The following is a 24,800-nucleotide window of genomic DNA, read 5'->3' on the forward strand; positions in this document are numbered from 1 at the left end:
GTTTTGGAAATTCACAACACTTTGTAGGATTTGCAATGCGTAACAAATCATACAAAAAGCATATATTGGGTTAACGTACATAATAATACGAAATGCTCTGAAACCAGGTTGCTCCCAGTGCTTGCATGTGGCAACATCTGTGGCAACATCTCCTGCATCCCTCCTTCACACAGCGCTATGATTGAAGTTTCACGAGAGGCACCTCAAGGTGGGGCTAAATGGTCTCTATTCCCAATCATTTCGCGTAGGCGGAGTCTCACTTTCATACTCTAGCTATGTGCTGCCTTTCAGTGACTACCGTGCGGTACTGTAGCCTACTCAGCAAAAGCAAGCGGATGGGATAAGTCGAAATAGCTTGCACTTCAGGTTTCCAAAACCCTCCTTCGATACCGCCCAGTCTCTCGGAGAAAAAGTGATTGTGTTTCGGGAAGACACAGGCTCTGACACATGAAAGGAAAACGCATACAGATTCCAATGTTGTAGTTGAAGACAGTTTATCTTTTCCACGCACAGCCTGATCTGCTAAAGGGAGTATTTCATATCAGATTTCACGTTCAGTTCTGACCAGCTGGGAGAGCAGAGAGAGGGAGAGAGGGGGCTTGTTTCTCTTCCCCTCCGACTCTGGGTCTTGGAACTCAGGAGCGCAGGAAAGCGAACCACGACGTGGAACCCTAAACCTGTGTAGGCAAGATAAAACGTCCGTCAGAATTTGTAAAGGATTCTCTATTGCGAGATTGACACAGAGGTGAGAACAAATAGATCGTAAGAGATGGACGAGCAGCCGCGGTTGATGCACTCTCATGCGGGAGTAGGGATGGCAGGGCATCCCGGCCTGTCTCAACACATGGAAGGCACCGGAGGAACGGACGGTGATGGGAGAAAACAGGACATTGGAGACATTTTACAGCAAATAATGACCATCACAGATCAAAGTCTGGACGAAGCTCAAGCTAGGTAAGGTGCTCGGGACCTACCTGGTCAAAATGGACAGCGATTCGTTACGGCAAACTACTCTATGCATTCAATAACGATGGATAATAAGACATTTCAAGAAAGTCAGATTTGTAGTGAAAAATATTATATTGATGAATTGAAAATAATTCGGTTTTCGCGCCCAACAGCCTACAATAATGATAAGCGGGCATGCGGGCATTTGGAAAAATGATGACATCCAAAGTGCACCAGTTACTAAATGTACACTTTGAAGTTCTATTATTATTAATATTTAGAAAACAGATACTTTTTTTCCTGACTTCCAGAAATTATACACAGTAAAATTGCAGCAGTTTAGCCTACAGGCTGCAACTATAGATTCAAAGTGTTTTCACACTACTGACAAATCAATAAAGACTCGCAAATTTGACATCTCAAGTTTGCGCATGCGATTTGTCATCAAAATAACAAGCATCACGTTGATTGACAACATCATCATTTTGATGAACTTTTGTGCAAACACACCTCTCTCTGTCACTCCAGGCACAATATAACTGATAAGGCATAGCCTTAATCTAATATAAATCGATACTAAACTATTAGGTTATAATTTGTTATTTACATGGAAAATACAATGGGCTATTGACAGTAATTGCAGAAAATAATTTGCATCCTGTTATTGGATATTTTGTTGACTCAGACGCTAAAGAGAAGTGCTCAGACGGGCACGGTGCGCGTATTGTATGTGTTTAGCCTACATCGTCGAGGACGAGGAGCAGAGAGGAATCTGTTAAAATGCCATGAAACTCTTTGGACAACATTTTCCGCTGTCGCCTGTTTCACTGCAATATACATGACTGTAATTTATACAAAGTCAACAACCAACAAGACATATGATAATTGTTGACAAAACTTTACCTTTCTAAACAACAAAAATACATCTTCAAAGATATAAATTGTTGTTGGTATTGTTGCTCAATCAGTCCATAACTCAGCATGATTTTTTGCATGATATTTTTAGGCAGTAACAAGTAACAATATAGCCATATATTCTAGTTTACTTTCTTTACTTGCGTCCAGGATTAATAATAATATTATTAATAATAATAATAGGCCTATACATATTAACTTGTCATTTTTAAATAGTACATATGCTATTTTGCTTTTGAAATTAAGCATGCATATAAAAAACACAGCAAACTCTCAAAAAAGGTTGATGTGATGCGCAATTATATCACACAATTGCCAGTCTCAATAATTTGCGGCCCATGATTCAATAAACCCGTTATAGCATACATATGTTTTTAAGATATAACACTTTTGTGATTTACGATCATTTTTTAAATTGACTTTGTTTTGTTTTAGGAAACACGCCTTGAATTGCCACAGGATGAAGCCTGCTCTCTTCAACGTCTTGTGTGAAATCAAAGAAAAGACAGGTAGGCCCAATGTTTCATAAAGTTATCTACTGGTAAGGTATTGATTGCACATCAAATATAGACCTAGCCTGCACAATTTGAAGGGGAAACTATTTATACTATTGGCTACAGAAGCCCACGTAAAGGGGATATATTGTATGCGCTCTGATGCGCGCATAGGACTCAGAAATGTATTCACCGAAAGCGCGTTTTACAATTCACAGCCATTCCTATCCACAAACTTGTTGCAGGACATGCATGATTGTTTTTCGATGTGCTTTGAATTACATATAAGGTATACAAATGGTTTATTATACTTGTGTTTTTGCCTTGTGTTGTCGTGTGATCCATTTTGTGCTGTTACACACTATGTAGGCCTACAGTCAGTGCTACTACATTGGAAATCCTTATCAATTATTGTGTCAAACATCTGAGCGCTAAATTACCATCTGCATCATCATTTTTCCCCCTTGTGTGTTAGCTGTCAAGTCTCTCTGCTGAGTGTGTCTCATTTAATTCACTTGTGTCTGTTTTTTCATTTGTCTGTGCTGTTGTGAGAGACATTGTCGCCAGAATAATTTCACCAAGAGCAGATGCAGTGACATTAGGCTTAGGGAGAGGCATAACATACGTCCTCTTTCCAGAATACAAACCCCTTTTCCCTTTGCATTTCTGAAATTGGCACAGATAGAATTCAGCGTTGTTTAGTGTGTATATAAAGTACTGTGCCTATAGAAAGTATGCACTCTCTTCAACTTTTTTCACATTTTGTTGTGTTACCAAGTGGGATTGAAATATATTTAATTGTACATTTCTGTCATTGATCTGCACAGAATACTCCATAATGTCGAAGTGAAAATAAAATTCTACAAATGTTCACACATTTATAAACATGTAATGACTAAAATATAGATGTTGAATAAGTATTCACCCCCTTTGTTTAGGCAAGCTGAAATTAGTTCAAAAGTCAAATTTGGCTTAACAAATTACATAATAAGGTAGATGGACTCACTCTGTGTGAAATAATAAGGGTTGACAGCAGTGGCAGTCAGTGCCGTTTTAGATTAGAGAGGCCAATTTTCTTACGAGCATAGTCTTATTTCTATTACATCATATTGGATCACAGTCATTCATATTCCATTCACCCAGCTCAATGTAACACTGATAGGTTTAGGTTACTATATGATACTCGAGTTTGCCCTATACCCATCATGTGGTTGCTACAACCTAGCCTACAAATGAAAGTTTATAACGTAAGGTGCACAGGTCCTAAACCAAATTGGATGAATCAAGGTGACAGACAATGGGGCCTTCTGAGTGGCGCAGCAGTCTAAGGCAATGCATCGCAGTGCTTGAGGTGTCACTACAGACCCGGGTTCGATCCCGGGCTGTGACGCAGCCGGCTGCGACCGGGGGACCCATGAGCCGGTGCACAATCTGCCCAGCTTCGTCCGGGTTAGGGAAGGGTTTGGCCGGAAGAGATAGCCTTGTCCCATCACGCTCTAGCAACTCCTGTGGCGGGTCGTGCGCCTGCATGCTGACACCATCGCCAGTTGTACGGTGTTTCCTCTGACACATTGGTGCGGCTGGCTTCCGAGTTAAGCGAGCAGTGTGTCAAGAAGCAGTGCAGCTTGGCAGGGTAGTGTTTCGGAGGACGCATGGCTCTCGACCTTCGCTTCTCCCGAGTCCGTATGGGAGTTGCAGCGATGGGACAAGACTGTAACTACCAATTGGGGTGAAAAAGGGGTAAAAAAAAAAACTGCACGGACTATTTGTGATGTAAATTGAGTATATAGTATGCTTATTGGTCATAGTATGGATATAGTTTGTATGCCAAAAATTCCCGGATGTCGTACTACATTCTCCAAAATGCAGTACGAAGTATACCAACAGTGGACACTATTTCAGTGCTTTTAGGGCCCATAATGCAATTCTTCAGAAAATGGGCGTGGCTTCACATTGTTTTCAAATTTGAAGAAAATGTCAGAAAATGTCAGCCGAAGTACAACGAGAGCATATACAAATGAATTGCTTTAACTAATTATGAGAAAAGTTTTTTTTTAAATTTAGCAATATAATAAAGTAATGCCTTTTCAAATAAGTTACCTTACACGTTATGTTGGCTGACAATTTGTTTGCTACTCTATCCTTACGAAAAAGCGTAATTCAATTGTTGCCAGCAGCACAGTTACAGTCACCAACACTCAGGATCAGTGGTGTAAAGCACAAAAATACTTTAAAGTACTACTTATTTCGTTTTTTGGTGTATCTGTACTTTAATATTTATATTTTTGGCAACTTTTACTTTTACTCCACTACATTCCTAAAGAAAGAATGTACTTTTTACTCCATACATTTTCCCTGACACCCAAAAGTATTAGTTACATTTTGACAGGAAAATGGTCTAATTCACACACTTATCAAGTGAACATCCCTGGTCATCCTTACTGCCTCTGATCTGGCAGACTCACTAAACAGAAATGCTTCGTTTGTAAATTATGTCTGAGTGTTGGAGTGTGCCCCTGGCTATCCTTCAATTTTTTTTTAAACAACTAGAAAATTGTGCGATCTGGTTTGCTTTATATAATGAATTGGAAATTATTTATACTTTTACATGTACTTTTGATAGTTAAGTACATTTTAGCAATTTCATTTACTTTTGATACTTAAGTATATTTACAACCAAATATTTTTTGACTTTTACTCAAGTAGGATTTTACTGGATGACTTTCACTTTTACTTGAGTCATTTTCTATTAAGATATATTTACTTTTACTCAAGTATGACAATTTAGTACTTTTTCTACCACTGCTCTGGATAACATGAAAACTGCCTTACCAGCTCTGCTAGGGCGAGTAAAATGGTCAGAGTAAGGTCATTTGTGTCTGGAAGTAGTTAGAAAGCTAGCCAACGTTAGCTTGGGTGCTTGACTTCCATTGTAAGGCCAGAATGCTCGAATCAACCCTACTCGTAGGCCAAGGAATCTAGTGTGCGCTCCGGGAGCGTACTGCTAGTGTGTTTTCATCAGTTATTTGGCGATGTGAATATATTTTGTATAATTTTATCTAAAAAGGATAACTTTTTACATGTTTCACTATTTATATTTTTTAAAATAAAATTCACTGAGTAGTATGGTCCACCACTTCCTCCTCTGAGGAGCCACCCCTGGTTGATCTGATTTTTGAATGACTACCCCTTCCTCTGTTCCCAATATATATATATATAGCATCTGTAAGGTCCCTCAGTCAAGTATTGAAATTCAAACACAGTCAACTACAAAGACCAGGGAGCTTTTCAAAAGCCTCAAATAAGGGCTATGATTGGTAGATGGGTAACAATAAAAAATCAGACATTGAATATATATTTAAGCATGGTCAAGTTAATAATTATGCTGTGGATGGTTTATTAAATCACCAAGACACATCAAAGATGCAGTCGTACTTCTGAACTGAGCTGCAGGACAGTAAGGAAACTGCTTAGGGATATCACCATGAGGCCATTGGTGATTTTAAAACAGCTACAGAGTTCTATGGCTGTGATGGAAGAAAAATGACGTTGTAGTGTCTCTGCAATAATGACCTAAATGACAGAGGGAAAATAATAATACAAATATACAGAATATTAAAAAAAAAATGCTTATACTGTATGTATGCAACAAGGCACTAAAGTAATACGGCAAAAAAAACATGGAAAAATAGTGCACTTTTTGGCCTATATGCAAAGGCTTATCTTTGGGGCAAACCCAACACAACACATCACTGAGTAACTGCCTCCTTATGTTGAAGCATGGTGGTGGCTGCATCATGTTATGGGTATGCTTGACATCGGCAAAGACTGGGGAGTTTTTCGGGATGAAAAGAAACAGGATGGAGCTAAGCACAGGCAAAATCCTGGAGGAAACCCTGCTTCAGTCTGCTCTACACCAAACACTGGGAGAGGATTTGACCTTTCAGAAGGACAATAACCTACAACACAAAGCCAGATCTACACTGGAGTTGCTTACCAAGAAGACAGTGAATGTTTCTGAGTGGCCAAGTTAAAGTTTTGACTTAATCTACTTGAAAATCTACGGCAAGACTTGAAAATTGCTGTCTAGCCATAATTCCCAACACCTTGACAGAGCATGAAGAATTCTGAAAAGAATAATGGGCAAATATTGCACATTCCAGGTGTGCAAGGCTCGAGACTTACCCCAGAAGATTCACAGCTGTAATTGCTGCCAGAGGTGTTTCTAACATGTCCTGACTCAGGGGGTTGAATACTTATCTAATAAAGGTATATTGGGGTTTTATTTTTCATTAATCGTACCAACAACAAGAAATCCACTTTGACATGACATTGTGTGTAAATCGTTAACAAAAAATGACAATTAAATCCATTTGAATCCCACTTTGTAACACAATACAATGTTAAGGAATCCAAGGGGGCTGTAGACTTTCTATAGGCACTGTGTCTTGTCCATTATTTGCCCTTTCTAAGACATGGCGTGGAATAGGGACTCGTTTAAATGTGCACTTAGATGTATTGAGATTCTATCGCTGTGTGCGTTTAATATGGAAGCATGTCCACTGTGTTTCATTGTCATTTGTGCATTAAGTAAAATTGGATAGGTAGATAGGTAGATAGATAGAGGCCACCACCTTCCACCTCCACCCTCCAACCAACCTAGTCCTCCTGCCCCATGTAGCTCACTCTCAATCTGGCCAGTGTCTCAGGAGAGCAGGGGGCCTTTTGAGGCCTGCTGGCGCTCTCTCCTTTCTCTGTTCTCTCGGTAGGGTTTTTGGAGGGGGAGTGAGTGGCACAGTTATGCATAGTGTTTTACTCCCTGTCGTTTCTCTGAGTTCATCCAAAGTTCGTCTCTGCATGGAGCAGAAAGTAACTTGGATCTGGCCCTGGCTGGGAGTGCTGTGCACCCTATGCTTATTTTCTCTCAGTCTCGCTCTAAGCCGGCTACGACCCCAACAACCCAATAGCCCAGGTTTCTGTTTCTCCTGAAGGAGAATACTCTGACTCTGACCCCCTCCTCTTCTCAGAGGAGGTTTAGTTACACATACCCACTGTGGGTGGAGGACATTAGGGTTCATTGCATCAAGTGAATATAGATATATGGATGTACAAGTTAGATGGTTTTGTACGTCTCTACTCTTTTATATACCGTGTGAGACATTGTTTCATCTGCTCCCTAGTGTTGCTGTATAAGGTGTTAGAATTAAATTGTCACCAGTAGTTTTGAAAATATTTTTGGAAAATGTCTGCTGCTGAACCCTGGAGTATATCTCTGTCAAGTAAACCTTGACTGGGTCCTCTTGGCTGGGTACCAAAGTATTAAAAACGTTATGATGATTCTCCATGTAAAAAGAGCCTACCTGTTTAAAAAAAAACATTATTCAGACTCTACCTGCCACAGTACAGACTACAGACTAGCCCTAGTGAGGCTATGTAGGGTTGAGCCGGTTTGTCGGTGAGCACGGTTACTGTTAGGTCTTAAAGTAAATAAAGCTCAGCGCAGAACCTACTGACTGCACAGACCTCTGCTGCTGCAACTCTGGAATCAGTCTTGTTTTTAACCATTAAATATGTATGAATGCACCAGATGCATTAGAAAGGCTATTTTGTAGTCTGGTTTTTACACCACATGATTTTCACTTAGGATAATTGTGTTGTTAACATCTTATTGTAACATTTATTCATTTGTATAATTTTGTCATAGCAAAATTGAGGTCTAAGAATTGATATAAGTGCATATAGCACATTACATTATATACTTAAAAAAAAAGAAAAGTGGCCTAGTTTTTAGTCAGAACCTTCATTCACAGTTTTATGATTTTGTGAATATATCATTATTCGTGGAATTTGATTTTAGCAAATGGAATTGTCTTTCCCCTCAATCTCCACGACGCGTTTTACTTCTCTGACTGTCCACAGTACAAGAGCAACTGACATCACCTGCAGGAGTCAGGACAGAACATAATGCCATGCTCAGGGAGGCAGGACAGGCAGGCAGCGCTGAGTAACCCAGTGCCTGAACTCTTGACCCACTCTGTGTATTTGTACTGGGATAAAGCGGTGTGGTGTGGTGAGCGAACGGTGCCTAGCAGAATGACTGCTCACTATAAACAAGCACAATGCTGTGCTCAGCTCACACCCCACAGGAAAGGAGAAGAAGAACGAACAGTTGATTTTTTTCCCCCTGCCAGGCATCTTTCTTTTCTTTTTTAAAATTCTCACAGACACTGGTTTATTTTTTCCCTCCTTACCTGCATATTTTGGTTGTCTTTCTCTACTGAAAGGAATGCTGCTGTTCACTAAAAGGCCTACCATGTGTGTGTGTGTGTGTGTGTGTTTCTCTGTCTGTAATACGTAATAAAAAGAGACAAGAAAATGTCTAATTTACTTTCATAGATTCTTAGAACTAAACATTGTTTGACCACTTACCCCTTAGGTCACTTTGGAGTACAGTCAGAGTAAGGAAGATAAGTTAAAATTAGCCTTAGGGTCTTGTCTATGACAGTAGGCTACATGTCCCAGCAATACCCACCCAGAACCATGTAATAAGAGGTTTTGGCACAGGGTACATTCCATCAATATACCCAAACAATTTGACTCCAATGCTATTGTGCCATGAAACCTTAACCTTCTGCAAACTCAACGCATTATAACATATACAAATGTAACACAACTCAATCTAACATCAGGGTTTTTAAAGTAAATAACATGTTTTAAGTGTCATTCATGTCCTATCTTAAACACAAAATGAATTCATCACAAAACCTGAATGTAGAGGATTGCAAAAATGTATGTTTCTATCATGTTTTAAAAACATTTCCACAGTTTGTTTTTGGAACTGATCTAAAGAACTGTCCTTCTCCTTTTGATAAGCAAACTGTTGACATCCAAAATTGAGCTTTAGAACATGTTCGAAAACTAATTGACTTCTGTAAACACCTCATCAACGTCATAAATCTCCACCAGTGTCAAACAACCTCTCTGTGACTGAGATGCTCGCTCAGTAAATCTAGGGTTGTGTCCCAAATGGCACGCCCAACATTTCTTCCCGACTACTAAAACTAGTGCACTATATATGGCGTAGGGTGACATTTGAGACTCATTCCTACTGCTCTGACTGGCTGTTTCGTTTTTTTTCCCTCTCAACCTCAACAAAAGGCTAGTTTTCTGGTGGCCCGTGTTTGAATAGTGTAAGGTTTCACGCCTGGGGGATGCTCCATTTATAAAAATGACTAGTGGAATGATGTAATGTTATTTTTTGAAGGGTGAAAATGGGGTGTTTTACAGAGGGCAGCAGAGTAATATTTGACGTGGGTGAAATGAGCCAGAGATCTGATTATAGATAGGTGTATTGTACAGTACATTACATTGAGTTGTCAGTCCATTCAGATGGCTTGGCATCTGCCTATATTTACTAGAGAATGTAGAGTCTATTCAGAACCCTACACACTATAGCACACCATTGTCATATAAACCATTTATGTCAGCCGTCATGATCCACAGAAAATATAATATTAATTTTACCTTCGTAAACCAGTGTGGTATAGAAACTCATAGGAATGAACAATTTGACTGTATATACAGTATTTTGTGTTTTTTAAAGATTAGCACAATGGTGTATTTTGAGTGTGTATCTAAGTTTATTTCCAATGCCAAACTGATGGTAGTCGAAAGATTAATGTTGACATATCAGTTCTCTCTCTATATAAATCCCCCTGGTGTCACTTTGGTATGGGATGTAAAGTGTGTTTCCCAAATGCACCCTGTTCCTTCTATAGTGCACTACTTTTTGACCAGGGCCCCAGCATTTGGGATGCTGACATAGGCTAGGCCGGGGCCTGTTCAGAGGTAATGTAAACTAGCAGCCTGTAACAGTTTATTTTCCATCCTATCAATGCAGGATGATGTAAATGTCTACTCAGAGTGTTGTGTCACGGTGATATGCATCCCCCTCCCATCCCTGTCTGTTTACGGACTAGCTGGGCGTGTTGCTAATACGTGCAGCAGCTTTTGTCTTTCCTTTTATCCAGCCCACTCTTCTATGCTGATGCTGCAGCATTCAGTGTGTGTGTGTGTGTGTGTGTGTGTGTGTGTGTGTGTGTGCTTGCAGCACTCACAGGAGAAACAGAAACACAAAGCTGTACTCTCCTCCACAGCTGTTTCCCTCCTATCTCTCTGTTTAATCATCCATCCAGCTGAAGCCCTAATTCTACTGCTCACAGAGTCACAGAAACACAGGCAGTGGCAAAGTGGGAAAATGTGACAATGTGCGGTTTTTGTTGTTGTTGAGAAGCTTTCAAAAAGCTTTGCTCTTCAACTCTTTTTATTAGTAGCATTATTATGAATACAGTATGAAGGGATTCGTATTATTGAGTCCCATGCTATGTTTGGTTTGTGTTTTTTCCCTCCAGTCTTACAGGATCATTTAGTTACCTTATCAATTATGGAAATGATCAGAAGGCCTAACTGATACATGTTAACCACATTAAGGGGTTTAATCATAGAATTATTAGTGTGATGTGATTGGGTAATTAACAATGGCATCGCAATGGTGGTGGTGACTGTGAAGTTGATCGAGCTGTTTCGCGTTGATTTGTTGTTTTTCCCCTCATTATTTTTGTGTGATATTATCCCAGTGATGATAACAGGGAGCAACCTTCTATGTTGTGTGTGAACGTGAGTAGTGAAGACAGAAAGACAGAGAGGCCCGAGAAAAAATAAACACAAGTGGAATGACTAACATAAGTCAAACTCCTATTTCATAGGCTGGTGACCTAGCTACTAAAAGCACTGTAATTTGTTCCTATTATAGCATCAGCGGCAATGCTAAATGCTATTCATAAAAAATGCAGATTATGTGCTTGTGATCTCCAAAATAAAGCATGTTCCAGTCAGGGTGGTGAATGAAATTGATCAAATGGATAGCTGTTTGGTTGGATTTAGCCCTCATGCCTCACCAGACTGAATTAACAGACCACATTATCCACTGCTTTAAAGATGGGGATATGGTAGCTTAAATCGGACTCTGCTTGCTTTCAAAAGAGCTCTGTTTGCAATAAGGTTTGGTCTGCCATAGCTTCCTCTAATATGTTCTGAATTTAATCAAATCTGCAAATTTGTTATGTACATTAAAATGAACATGCAATTGCACTTTCGAATGCGGTTGCCATACCAACCCCCCAGGAGTTCATTTTTCTTAATGCAGGGCTCGGAATCTCATTTCTTACACTCTCCCCTGCTGCTAGGAGCTGCTCCGAGCAGGCGCTACCTCAAGGCTTCCACGGTACCACTGACAGAGCCCCGGTCTACTATCACAGCCTTCAAACACTGGAGCTGTTATAGAGAGAGATGGTGAGAGAGGGGGGGTGAGAGAGGGAGAGAGAGAGAGCAAGGGAGAGGGAGAGCAGAGAGAGAGAGTGACAGAGCAAAGAGAGCGCGAGAGAGAGAGAGAGAGAGGAAGATGTCTCTCTCCACGTAGTGGAAATGACACAAATTAATATACACTACTTAAACCAGACTAAGATTAATGGTTGCCTTTCGCGGCAGCTTAGTCCCACTGTCAGTTGCAGAGTGCTCGTTGGACAAAATCAACACTAATCAACATTTATTCCACTTTTGCCCTGGGCCCTCAGGAGTCTTGCAGGCGGCAGGACTGTGTTACCCCTCTCCCCCCCTCGCCTTCCCCCGTCCGTCTTGCTACGCTTTTCACCTCCAATCCAGCTCCTTCATACATCACCCTGCTCCCTCCCTCCTTCCCGCCCCCCGGCCTGGCTCCTCGCAGGGGAGATCGCCCCCTCCCATCAGGACACATTACAGTCATGATAGATTTTTTCTTTTCATTTGCCTCTGATATTTAACACTTTAAAGCAGTTGCTCTGGCACTTTATATTACAGGAGGTGTGTGTGGACTGTGTGTGTGTGTGTGTGTGTGTGTGTGTGTGTGTGTGTGTGTGTGTGTGTGTGTGTGTGTGTGTGTGTGTGTGTGTGTGTGTGTGTGTGTGTGTGTGTGTGTGTGTGTGTGTGTGTGTGTGTGTGTGTGTGTGTGTGCGTGCGTGCGTGTGTGCGTGTGCGCGCTTCTGAGTATATTTTGTAATCAGAGTGATCTGTGACATTATCTGTCCTCAATCTCACATTGAATAATCACTAGCAAGATGTGTGTTGTGTTGTGTGTATGCATTATGTACATTTGAGTGTGTTTTTCTGAAAGTAACATTATGTATGTGTATGGCCCATGACTAGGAAACTGAGCACCTCTTTCTCTCCCAATAGGGCTTGTATTTCCTTCAGAGTGAAAGACAAGGCAATCTCCCGTTTATATTTGTGTCCTCATTTCAAAGAAACATAATATCAATTTCTGTGAAGTTATCAGATTGCGTTGCTGTCTTTCATTCTAGTGTTGCCCCCAATTTTGTTGTACTACATATTGTGTATACACTATGCAGACCTAGACCAACTATCTATCCGTGTTTGACTAAAATTGAATTATTGTAAGGATATGGATTTTTTTCAGCATTCATTAGATTAAACAGACTACCTTTCACATCACTTGTGACATTGATCATTGTACAGATACTATTGCTACTGTTTCATCTGTGTTCATGCAGAGTAGGGATGTGACAAATCGAACATTTTCTTAATGTTTTAAAGATTTTGGGCTTTTCCGTTAAAACGATACAAAATATTGATAAAAATCCATGTGAATTCACAATGCATAAAAAACGCGCCATTGCGCAATCACAGATATATACCGCAGTTCTATATAGTCATAGATAGATACATTAGGCTTTCTGTGACCAGCGCTGTGATTTTCTTACGCCGTCTCTTATTGCACACAGCCTACAATGCATCATCTAAAAATTAACATAGGCCTACACATAGTGGCTCCATTTTTTTAAAATCCTAAAACACCAAACTAGGCCTACATAATTATAAATTAGGCAATCATCACTGCCAAGCATGAATGATAATTCTTCACGTTTTACGTGTGAAACATCCATGCATCTGCATGCCAACCATTTGATCCCAATCAATTTCACGGGAATATGCATTTCGATCTTATTCTGCTTGAATGATGTAAGTAGCCTAACTATTGTATAATCAACGTTTAAAGCAGAGGGAGTTAAGAAGATACTCTTCCACCTGTATTTTGTTTCAATCAAATCATAGGGTGCTAGGGGGTATCTAGCCCCCCCCTAAGGACAATGTCTAATTGCTGAAACAAAAAAATATACATTTGGGGAAAATATGGTATGTGGATGAAGGTCATGCTTAGGTGAAAAATCTATAAAGGGAAATAAATGGTTACAGTTTACACTTTTTTAGTTATTTCATTAAATGTTGTTTTTTTAGAAAAGGTTTACCCCAGTAGAATATATATTTTTAAATATTTGTATTTATTTCACATTTATTTAACCAGGTAGGCCAGTTGAAAACAAGTTCTCATTTACAACTGTGACCTGGCCATGATAAAGCAAAGCAGTGCGACAAAAACATCAACACAGAGTAACACATGGGATAAACAATTTGCTGAGTAGAGTGTTGGAGGCTATTTTGTAAATGGCATCAAGGATTGGTAGGATAGTCAGTTTTATGAGGGTATGTTTGGTAGAATGAGTGAAGGAGGCTTTGTTGCAAAATAGGAAGCCAATTCTATATTTAACTTTGAATTGGAGATGCTAAATGTGAGTCTGGAAGGAGAGTTTAAAGTATAGCCAGACACCTAGGTATTTATAGTTGTCCACATATTCAGTCAAGTCAGAACCATCCAGAGTAGTGATACTAGTCGGGCGGGCGGGTGCAGGCAGCGGTTGAAGAGCATGCATTTCATTTTATTAGCATTTAAGAGAAGTCCGGACAACAGGCCCTCAGATTTGACACGCTGAACTCTATCTGCGAAGTAGTTAGTGAACCAGGCGAGGCAGTCATTGGAAAAACCAAGGCTGTTGAGTCTGCCGGTAAAAATACGGTGATCGACTGAGTCGAAAGCCTTGGCCAGTTCGATGAAGGCAGCTGCACAATGATATCGTTTAGGACCTTGAGCGTGGCTGAGGTGCACCTGTGACCAGCTCAGAAACCAGATTGCATAGCGGAGAAGGTACAGTGGGATTCGAAATGGTCAGTGATCTGTTTGTTCACTTGGCGTTTCTAAGACTTTAGAAAGGCAGGGCAGGATGGATATAGGTCTGTAACAGTTTGGGTGTAGAGTGTCTCCACCTTTGAAGAGGGGGATGACCGCGGCCACTTTCCAATCTTTGGGAATCTCAGACAATACGAAAGAGAGGTTGAACAGACTAGTAATAGGGGTTGCAACAATGGCGGCGGATAATTTTAGGAAGTGAGGGTCCAGATTGTCTAGCCCAGCTGATTTGTAGGGATCCAGATTCTGCAGCTCTTTCAGAACATCAGCTGTCTGGAATTGGGTGAAGGAGAAGCGGGAGGGGCTTGGGCCAGTTGCTGCAGGCGGTGCAGAGCTGTTGGCCGGGGTTTGGATAGCCAGGTGGAAAGCATGGCCAGCCGTAGAGAAATGCTTATTGAAATTCTCGATTATCATCTATTTATCAGTGGTGACAATGTTTCCTACTCATTGCAGTGGGCAACTGGGAGGAGGTGCTCTTATTCTCCATGGACTTTACAGTGTCCCAAAACCTTTTGGAATTAGTGCTGCAGGATGCAAATTTCTGTTTGAAAAAGCTAACCTTTGCTTTCTAACTGACTCTGTGTATTAGTTCCTGACTTCCCTGAAATGTTGCATTCGCAGGGACTATTTGATGCTAGTGCAGTACGCCACAGGGTGTTTTTGTGCTGAAAGGGGCATGCTTATTCAAGATGATGAGGAAAGCACTTTCAAAGAACAACAAGGCATCCTCTACTGATGGGATGAGGTCAATATCCTTCCAGGATACCTGGCCAGGTCGATTAGAAAGGCCTGCTCGCAGAAGTGTTTTCAAGGCATTTGACAGTGATGAGGAGTGGTCGTTTGACGGAGATAACGGAGATCCTGGTTGAAAACAGCAGAGGTGTATTTAAAGGGAAAGTTGGTCAGGATGATATCATTGAGAGTGCCCATGTTTACGGATTTGGGGTTGTACCTGGTATGTTCCTTGATAATTTGTGTGAGATTGAGGGCATCTAGCTTAGATTGTAGAACGGCTGCTGTGTTAAGCATATCCCAGTTTGGGTCACCTAACTGTACGAACATCCACGACGCAGAGGCCGGTTGAGAGCACATCGGCCGAATTATGTCAGCAGACCAGCAGACCCGTCGTGATGGATCGGCGAGGCATAGGGTTTCACACAAGTGTGTTAAAATCCATTTAATCAGTTTTATTTAGAAATACTTTAATAACTAATACATAAAAGCTAAGTCTAGTTGTCTTATTTTAATTATTTAAATAAAATATGGGGTCGAAATGGTGTTGGACATATCACCATTAATATCCGCACTATGAGGAGATTTGATGTAAAGTCCCTCTTTTTAACTAACCTGCACATACATTTTATTTGTTATTTATTTGTTGTTCTTTTCCATACAATACATTATGTACAATTGCACTAAATATTTTTTGAAAAATGCAACATTTTAAATCCCAGCAGTCTTTAAAATGACAATCAGGGGCAAAATGTTTTCAATAGTTGTTTGTAATGGAATAAAAACATATTCATTGGAATATATATTGGAATGGAATATAACTAATAACATCAAATAACATTGGAATATAACATTTAATAACAATAACTTAACTAATTAATTCAGTGTAACATTGATGTGGTAACTCTCTTAAGCGCTGATATTGCATGATTCTAATTTGTACATAGGTTACAAATAAAGCTATCCCCAGTAAAATTGGAGCACAACTCTTGAGCCCACCACCTACACTGCTCACACCTAATCCAGTCCCCACCTGTGAATGATAACAGAGGGAGGGATGACAATTAAAAAGCTCTCTCTTAAAAAACGTAGCCAGCTATTGAGCTATATGACATAAAATGCTGTGTAAAATAGCCAAAAGGCTATAAAGTAACATTAACTGTAAAGCTATCAGTCACTAGTAGAAACATTTACAACTGCATTTAAGTTATGTTAACTTTTTCTGTATTTTACCTCAGACGATCTGATAGTAAGGTTGCTAGCTAGCACTCCTAGCAGCTTATGCTAACTAGATAGCTAGCTAGCATTCACTGCTAGTGCCATTGCTAGCTAGCAAGTTAGCATAATAAACTAGAGCTAACTGGGCTAGTCATTGTCTTAATGGCAGGAAGAAACACATTCATAACCATAAAGGTAAACTAGCACCTAGGGGCCAGTTACCCTCTAAACACATTCATCCAACGTATTACTAACGTTACCTTTCTCAAAAACTATATAACATTTTCTCTCTAAACAAGTGGATTTTTTTTAATCTTAAGGCTTTCCTACTTGTATATCTAAAAAACAATTATAGATATAACTTCATTTAAATATATCTTCAACTTTTTCTGAATTTAACTGTAAAGGCGTTCTTCGTTTGTAGAAAGAGAGTCGGACCGAAATGCAGCGTGGTGGTTACTCATGTTCTTTAATGAAAAAAAAGTGACGATACATGAAATAACTTAATAAATACAAAACAACAAACGGAACGTTAAACCTAATACAGCCTATCTGGTGAACACTACACAGAGACAGGAACAATCACCCACGAAAGACAAAGCGAAACTCAGGCTACCTAAATACGGTTCCCAATCAGAGGCAACGAGAAGCACCTGACTGCTGATTGAGAACCGCCTCAGGCAGCCAAGCCTATACAACACCCCTAATCAGCCGCGATCCCAAATACTACAAACCCCAATACGAAAATACAATAACATAAACCCCTGTCACACCCTGGCCTGACCAAATATATAACGAAAACACAAAAATACAATGACCAAGGCGTGACATTAACTTACCACAAAATTGTTTTGTTGAAATATCTCAAAAAATTCTGATGAGGTAGAGGACATTTGGCAGCAGTGGCAGCCAGTGAAATTTGGTGACATCTAGTGGTCTTAATGTAATTACAGGTGGGGGGGTGGGGAGGGGGCGGGGCAGTTAACCCAGGAGGTTAGTTACCCCAGGCGGTTAGTTACCCCCCACAGTATTTAGCCTAGTGGCTGTTGAGTTATGGCCCCATGAGAAAAAAATGTAGGCTAATTGTGTGGTGTTTTTGGTTTAACAATAGAGCTTAATATTATACTAGGCTATTTATTATATTTGGTTTGTTATGTAGAATACTGATTAATCATGAAGTAATCTTGTAAGACATATTGATGAAACTTTAATCAAAACTTTATTAAACGGCACCATTCTGAGAAATGGCGGGGACAGAATCGGTTTGGGTCTCACGTTACGTCCTTTTCAGATGGTTAAGCGTTGCGCCTGTACTACCATTACTCAATTCCACCTCACAACGTTTGCATTTCACCACCTTCTCATTTAACTTCTCATAAGTGTTGTCATACAGGACTTCACAGCTATTGCTTGCCTTTCCATTTCTCCAACTGTTAACGACGATAACGTGTGGAGTGCTTTATATCCGTGGCAAATCATTTGAAGGATGCATACACTGCATACAGTAATGCATTGTTGCGTTAGGTATTTGTTTATTTTAAAATGTTCCCTTTACGATGATGACCGGGACCTGTTAGTGGTAGTTTTGTGATAACTGCACTGTGGTTTAAATTTTGTGGGGAAAAAAACATTGTTTTTCAGTCAGGGATTTTTTCTTAACGTTAACACTACCAATTTAGTATAAACGTTTAAACGTTCACACCCCTAATGCAGAGCAAAGATGAAAAGATTCCTCTGTTTCACAGAACAGCCTAAATATCCTTGGTAGAAACCACCCGTCTAACGTTATGCAAATCTTTTATAATTAGACAGTCTAATGCATGGCAGTAATCAGCTGCTGGTGCTCATTATATCTTCCTGTCTCCCCACTGTGTCACTGGGAAACATGCTCTGGAGGAACATTTTATCTCTACCTTTTAGTCTCTAAATATGCTGGATTCCCAATACAACAGAAATGAATCAAAATCATTTAAGGCTAATAGTACCACAGAGTTAAATTGTATTTTCCTACACATCCTTTGATTACAAAATAAGTTTAACAAAACAATTATATCTACGCCCGCTGAGCACAGATACCTGTGCTGGTATCTATCCTTTACATAATGTATTCGACCCTGCGCCCTCTCAACTGTCTTTATAAGGTTTGAATACAACCATAGTCATTGTTGTACCACCAACTGGCATCCTTGAAGCGACACCAACCAAGAGCTTTGTCAGCTCTCCATGACTAACGTCACAAATGGCAACCCTATTTGCTATATAGTGCATTACTTTTGACCAGCACCTGTGCCCTGGTCAGAAGTGGTGCACTACTGTATATAGGGAATAGGGTACCAATTGGGACAAGTACTATCTCAGGTGCCAATTGGAATAGATCAGCCAGCTTCATGGCATGGCCGCTTGGCAGGGGAGTGTGTGTCTGTGTGTGTGTAAATGTAGAAGGAGTGTGTTGGGCCTCGTGCCCCCTGAAAGGAAACAAATGTTCCGTAGCAGAAACGCAGCGCTGTGGTGGTTTTGGACAGTTTCCCGGTACACAGACACAAGTGACATTTCGGGTAACTTTTAGCACGGGAAGAGGGGGAGGAGGAGGAAGGGAGGAGGGGGGAGGAAGAGAGGGGAGGGGGAATGCTGCTGTATCAGTGGAGGACAGGGCAGTGTGGTAAAGGAGGTTGGTGAGTTCGGAGTGTATTATGATATGTAGCTAATGTAACAATAATGTAATCAAAAGCTCACTGATGAGTGGAAGTGTTTTGGGTATTTCAGATAGCTTAACAATTTTATTTTGAATAACTTATGCATGTCATGCAAATATATACCAACATGCAGAATTGTACTAAATATGATTTCTGCGTATGGATTTGATCCTAAAACCTTTTAAGAGATTCTTACTTTAGCTACATTAAAACCCATCCAATGCTTTGTTTACTGTACCTTTCTAAAGTACATTTCTCCCAGTGTGGAGAGGTAATGATTGCTTGCTAAACCGATATTGCATTTTATGTCAGAGTCCCTATACATTTAATGACAAAACAAACAATAGCAAAGCAATTTTCTGCTAATATAGAATTGTCCATTTTTATTTAGGGCTGTGATTAGGGTTGGTGTAAACTCTGCTTTGTGTGGGGAAGCTTTTGTCGTGTTGCATTTTTCTGAGCATGAGATGTTATTATAAGCCAACCTTGGCCCTGTTAGATTAGTTGACAGGTCTTTGTTATCCATCGAGGGCCTTGTACAGTAAATAGTTATTCTTACTGAAGTCCAGTTTGTGTTCTATAAATGGATATCGTTTCCATTCGGTGATGCTGTGCAGTAATACACACCAGCACCTTTGGCTTGGAAGGAGAAAGAAAAAAAGCGGATGTACGATTCGACTGATGACTGAAGTCACATTCAGTGTTTTTCACTATAGGCCTTGGATAAAAATAGTGCAATGTAGGGAATAGGGTGCCATTTGGGAAACACACCAGGACTTTCTTGTGGGAAGAGTTGGGATGGTGTGACTGTGACGATAGACGGGTTTATATACAGACAATTGGCACATCTCCAAATTGCGACCTTCTCGGCCTCACCTCTTTTCCCCGGGCATGTGCCCTTGAGCGTGTGATTCCTGTTAGAACTCAGGCTGCGTCACAAATAGAACATTATTCCCTAAGGGCCCTGTTCATCCGGAGTGCACTATATAGGGAATAGGTTGCAATTTAGGATATATTCTGAGTGTCACTCCTGTGGCACTCGCTCCTTTGTTCCAGAGCTATAGCTGGCATGGCATTTTTATGACTGGTACTGTAGTGCTGCCTGAACTAAAGGTGGAAGTGCAGGCAGAGGGTCTACTCTGAAATGGAGGAAGTGTACGCTATAGCTATAACTATGCCACATGCAATGGCAGAAGGTCTAATCACACACACAATGGAAAATACTGCTCTCTGTCCTTGGGGACAGTGTGGACTGTCTATATATTGTACTGTATGCAACTGCTGCAGAAAATATGACAGAATGTGAAGTGTGTACACTAAACATTTCATTTTTACATACATGTGAACTAGAGCAGGTCAAGAATGGAGATTTGGTGCTGGTGAGTGATGTTTTTATAGTTATTGTATGTAAGATGTTGCGGATTTTGCTGTTAGAGGTAGGATCATTGGAATTTGATTGTGTGCTACAATCGCCCCTGTCCTGTTCGTATCAATGTTGTTTTACTCAATGGTATGCAAGTGTCCATTGATAACATTGTCATTGGTTGCTTGCTCCTCTGAAATTCACATCACCGCTCCAGTGTTTTCTTATTTCCCTCTGCTATGAAGAGATTGTGTTGATAGCTTTATATTCTGTCAACAGAGGCAAGATAAAGAGGGGTTTAGGAGTTTGGAGGATAGGATAACCTTGATAAAACGTTCATCTCAATGACACTGATTTTCTCCATCTATCTTCATCCATTATGAAATATGCAAATGGAACTGTGGGATGGGAACGGATGGGAGTACAATACAGTGCTGTTAAATGGGCCATTTCAAATGTTCTGTGTACCATGCTGACTTCCAAATTTACCACCATCCAATTCAGTGCATGCTCAAGTGTTTTTCCCGCTCTCTCTCTCTATCTCCTACACTTCACTCTCTTTTATCATTTATCTCCCGCTCTCTCTCTCTCTCTCTCGCTCCCTCCATCTCTCTAGATTTGGTCGTGTCTTCTTTCCTCTTTTTTTCTCCCTCCTCCCCCACTCTGACTTTCTCTTCCAATGCTCCCTTTCTTTTTCTATCCTGCCTTGCCTTACACATTACAGATATGCTGCACAGTGTCAGAGTGGCTACTTATAAAATATTAACAGCATGTAGAGAATTTTATATCGACACATTGCTTTTCATTTTTAACTACAGTACCAGTCAAAAGTTTGGACACACTTACTCATTCAAGGGTTTTTATTTTTGACTATTTTCTACATTGTAGAATAATAGTGAAGACATCAAAACTATGAAATAACACATATGGAACCAAAAAAGTGTTAAACTAATCAAAAAATATTTTAGATTTTAGATTCTTCAAAGTCGCCACCCTTTGCATTGATGATAGCTTTGCACACTCTTGGCATTCTCTCAACCAGCTTCATGAGGAATGCTTTTCAGTCTTGAAGGAGTTCGCACAAATGCTGAGCAATTGTGTCATGCATAAAGTACATGTCCTAACCGACTTGCCAAAACTATAGTTTGTTCACAAGAAATTTGTGGAGTGGTTGAAAAACGAGTTTTAATGACTCCAACCTAAGTGTATGTAAACTTCTTCCTTCAACTATAGTACTGTAGTGTTTTTTTCACCATAAAAAAAATATATACAGTATGTAAAAACATGTTATCCAGTTTGACGTTACAGAGTATTTTGTGTATTAAATCCATTTGAATCCCACTTTGTAACACAACAAAATGTGGGAAAAAGTCATGGGGTGTGAATACTTTCTGAAGGCACTCTGAAGGCATCTTTTTCTACATAGTATCTGTTCAGTGGTACGACGTTGCATATTATGTATCCTTTTGTGATTTAGGATAGGTGTTTATTGGGACTTTTATCATCTCAGTTTTTATGCTTTTATGAGAGAGGACCAGACCCTTTTAGAAAGACCACTGCTCACATTTGGGATAGTGTTTAACAGATGGTATTTGACAGATTATTAATATACACATAATTTTTAATAGCCAAGATAAACAAATATATAGGTCCAATTAAAATTTGAGCGTGCGCGATAGGCAAGAAGCTTATAACGAGGAAGATATTACATCACAAAATAAAGGATGGTGGTGCTCAGTGCTTGTGGATTAAGAATTGTATTGTACTAAGCGTCAGTTTAAACTGAGTGTGCGTCCCAAATGACACCCTATTTATATAGTGCACTACTTCTGACTAGAGCCCCTTATGGGCCCTCTGGGCCCAAATAGGGAATAGGGTGCCATTTGGGATGTATATTGAGTGTCTGTGAGGGAGGTTGGACTTTTGGAGATTTACAGTATCTGCTCATGCTGATGATTGATTCAGTGCCTCTATTTTATCTCTCTGGTTCATAACTGGCCTCCCGGAGCACTTTGGGCCCTGTGGGCGGGTTTAGGGGATGGCCTCTGGTGTCTACTGTTTGGTTGGATGATGGCTTCCTATAAAGAGGGAGCTGTCAATCAAATGATGGGCCTCCCAAATCCTATTGCACATCCAAAATGGCACCCTATTCCCTATACAGTACGCTAATTTTGACCAGGGCCTGTAGTGCACTTTGTCGGGAATAGGGTGCCATTTGGGACTCTGCCCTAAAGAGGAGCGTTGGTTTCTTCTGAGGCTGTTCTGCTATTATAGCAGGGACTGGAGCAGAATAATGACTTTTGTTGCATCAAGTGCATATCTGTATCTGTCTGCTGGCCAGGCTATATGGCCAAACCAGAGGATGCCATACTAATCCCATGAATGTATAATTTCAATTTGAATATACATAATATCACAAAGACAGGCACAAAGGTTGAGAGGTACAGTTCTGTGGATGAAGGTGATATAGTGATGCAGTTTCAGTCAATACATTCAGATGTAATGCCATCCATTTGGTTTTTCATTGATGCGTTTCGACAGAGGAAAAGGAATGATGTTTTGTTTTTAGCAAAGGTGTGGTTAAAAATTCATAGTAACGCTCGATGCTTGGTAATCCACAAGTTGTGTTTGTGCCGTAAAATGGTATGAATTATGTAGCCACTCCTAGTGAATGGGATGCCTGTTAACACTTGAATGGATTGCATAGAGGACATTTGATTATCGCACACAGCATTGCAATGGGAATACACGTCTTCAAAAGTAGTGCACAATATAGGGAATATGTTTGGGTGGCGTAGAGATATCGGCAGCGCGGTGCAGAGGGGAGGCGCTGCCACTTGTTTTACTCTCTGACCGGCCACACAGAGTCACAGGAAGATGACAAAGTGGCTCAGTTTTCCTTTGAATTAATCCTAGCTTGCTGACAGCTACCTGTGCTACACATCATCATTAGCAGAGAGGAGAGGGAGGAAGACCCACATTAACGATAAGAGAGGAGAGGGAGGAAGACCCACATTAACGATAAGAGAGGAGGATACACCTCGTTAACTCATTTCTCTTCCTCCGTTTATTGGCATTATGTATTATTTTACAGCAACACAGTCATCCCACATACAATATTTCCTTGGAACACTCTGCCGCTGTTGCCTTCTCCCAGACATAGAATCGGCATAGTGCACTACACCTCTATGGGTCCTGGTCAAAACTAGTGCACTAAATAGGGAATTGGGTGCAATTAGGGACATATACAGAGACTGCCAGTAGAGATCAGCACTGTGGGAAAGGGCCAACGAATGACACCGGCGGCAGTAATAGCAAAGACAGTACAGTATGAAGATATGCAGAAACTGCTTCTCCAATAGAAATACCCAATCACGCTTTCAGGCGACGTCATGGCGACGTTGGCTATCTATGCTCATTCACAGAAAACATCATCGGGTCTGACGGTCGTCTCGCGCCGAACTTCGCTTGTGCAGACTGTCAAATCAAAGGCACTCCTTCAATATGAAGTTGGTTTTGACGAAAATGAACACGTGTCAGTTTGTCACTTTCACGAGGTTGTAGTAATAACATGTTCAACTACTTAAGATATTGTTTTGAGTCTAGGTTGTGCCTTTAGATTTCTAGAAAATTAACAGCTAAAGAAGAATTGTTCTCTTCTCTCATTGATTTCTCAAACCCCAAACCGCGTCCTGGTCTGCTTGGTCTGCTTTGCAAGCATTCCCGGAAGTTTCGCCATGTTGCGCCTCTGGGTTTAGAAAGTATTCGGTAATAGATTGCAGAATCCGATGAACTTCTAGACCTAGTGCTTAGATGTAGATTATTTTATTTTATTTACTTTGCCTGCGACCTGCCTTTTTGGCGAGGAATGGAAAAAACACCCCAAAAAGGGTCCAGCATTTTAGAGGCAATTTCATCCACATCTCCCTGCTGTTCCACCTGCCAGTACCTGACACATTTATTCAAAGAAGTGACATGAAATACTGGAAGCCAAAACGACTAATGCTATTCCCCTCCTCCACCGCTTTCTCACGAACTGCGTCCCAAATTGCACCCTATTCCATATATAGCACATAATTTACCAGAGCCCCATTGGTCCTGGTCAAAAGTAGTACACTGTATGGGAAAAGGGTGCCATGTAGGATGCAGTATCACATCTCCTTATTTTGTGGCTAGCGGTCCCATTACCTTTCCACTGATTATTTTTGTAGTCATTTGAATTGATCTGCGGTGAAGCCAGACAAAGATTGCTACATATTTAATGTCTTTCACCAGGTAGGCACGTTGAGGCTGTCGGTTGA

At 40.5% G+C, this 24,800-nt stretch overlaps 1 protein-coding gene across 1 annotated transcript in view; it reads left to right on the top strand.

Annotated features, from left to right (window-relative positions):
* Positions 1-288: 288 nt before the first annotated feature.
* Positions 289-24,800, top strand: part of LOC109898075 (pre-B-cell leukemia transcription factor 1) — an 85,296-nt gene continuing 60,784 nt past the window's right edge. The window contains 2 exon segments of the mRNA XM_031833570.1: positions 289-954; positions 2,299-2,372. Of these exon segments, the coding sequence (XP_031689430.1) occupies positions 770-954; positions 2,299-2,372 (259 nt within the window). The 5' untranslated portion in view covers positions 289-769.

This window comes from Oncorhynchus kisutch, linkage group LG10 (genome assembly GCF_002021735.2).
Source record: "Oncorhynchus kisutch isolate 150728-3 linkage group LG10, Okis_V2, whole genome shotgun sequence".
In the NCBI taxonomy this organism is placed as follows: Eukaryota; Metazoa; Chordata; class Actinopteri; order Salmoniformes; family Salmonidae; genus Oncorhynchus; species Oncorhynchus kisutch.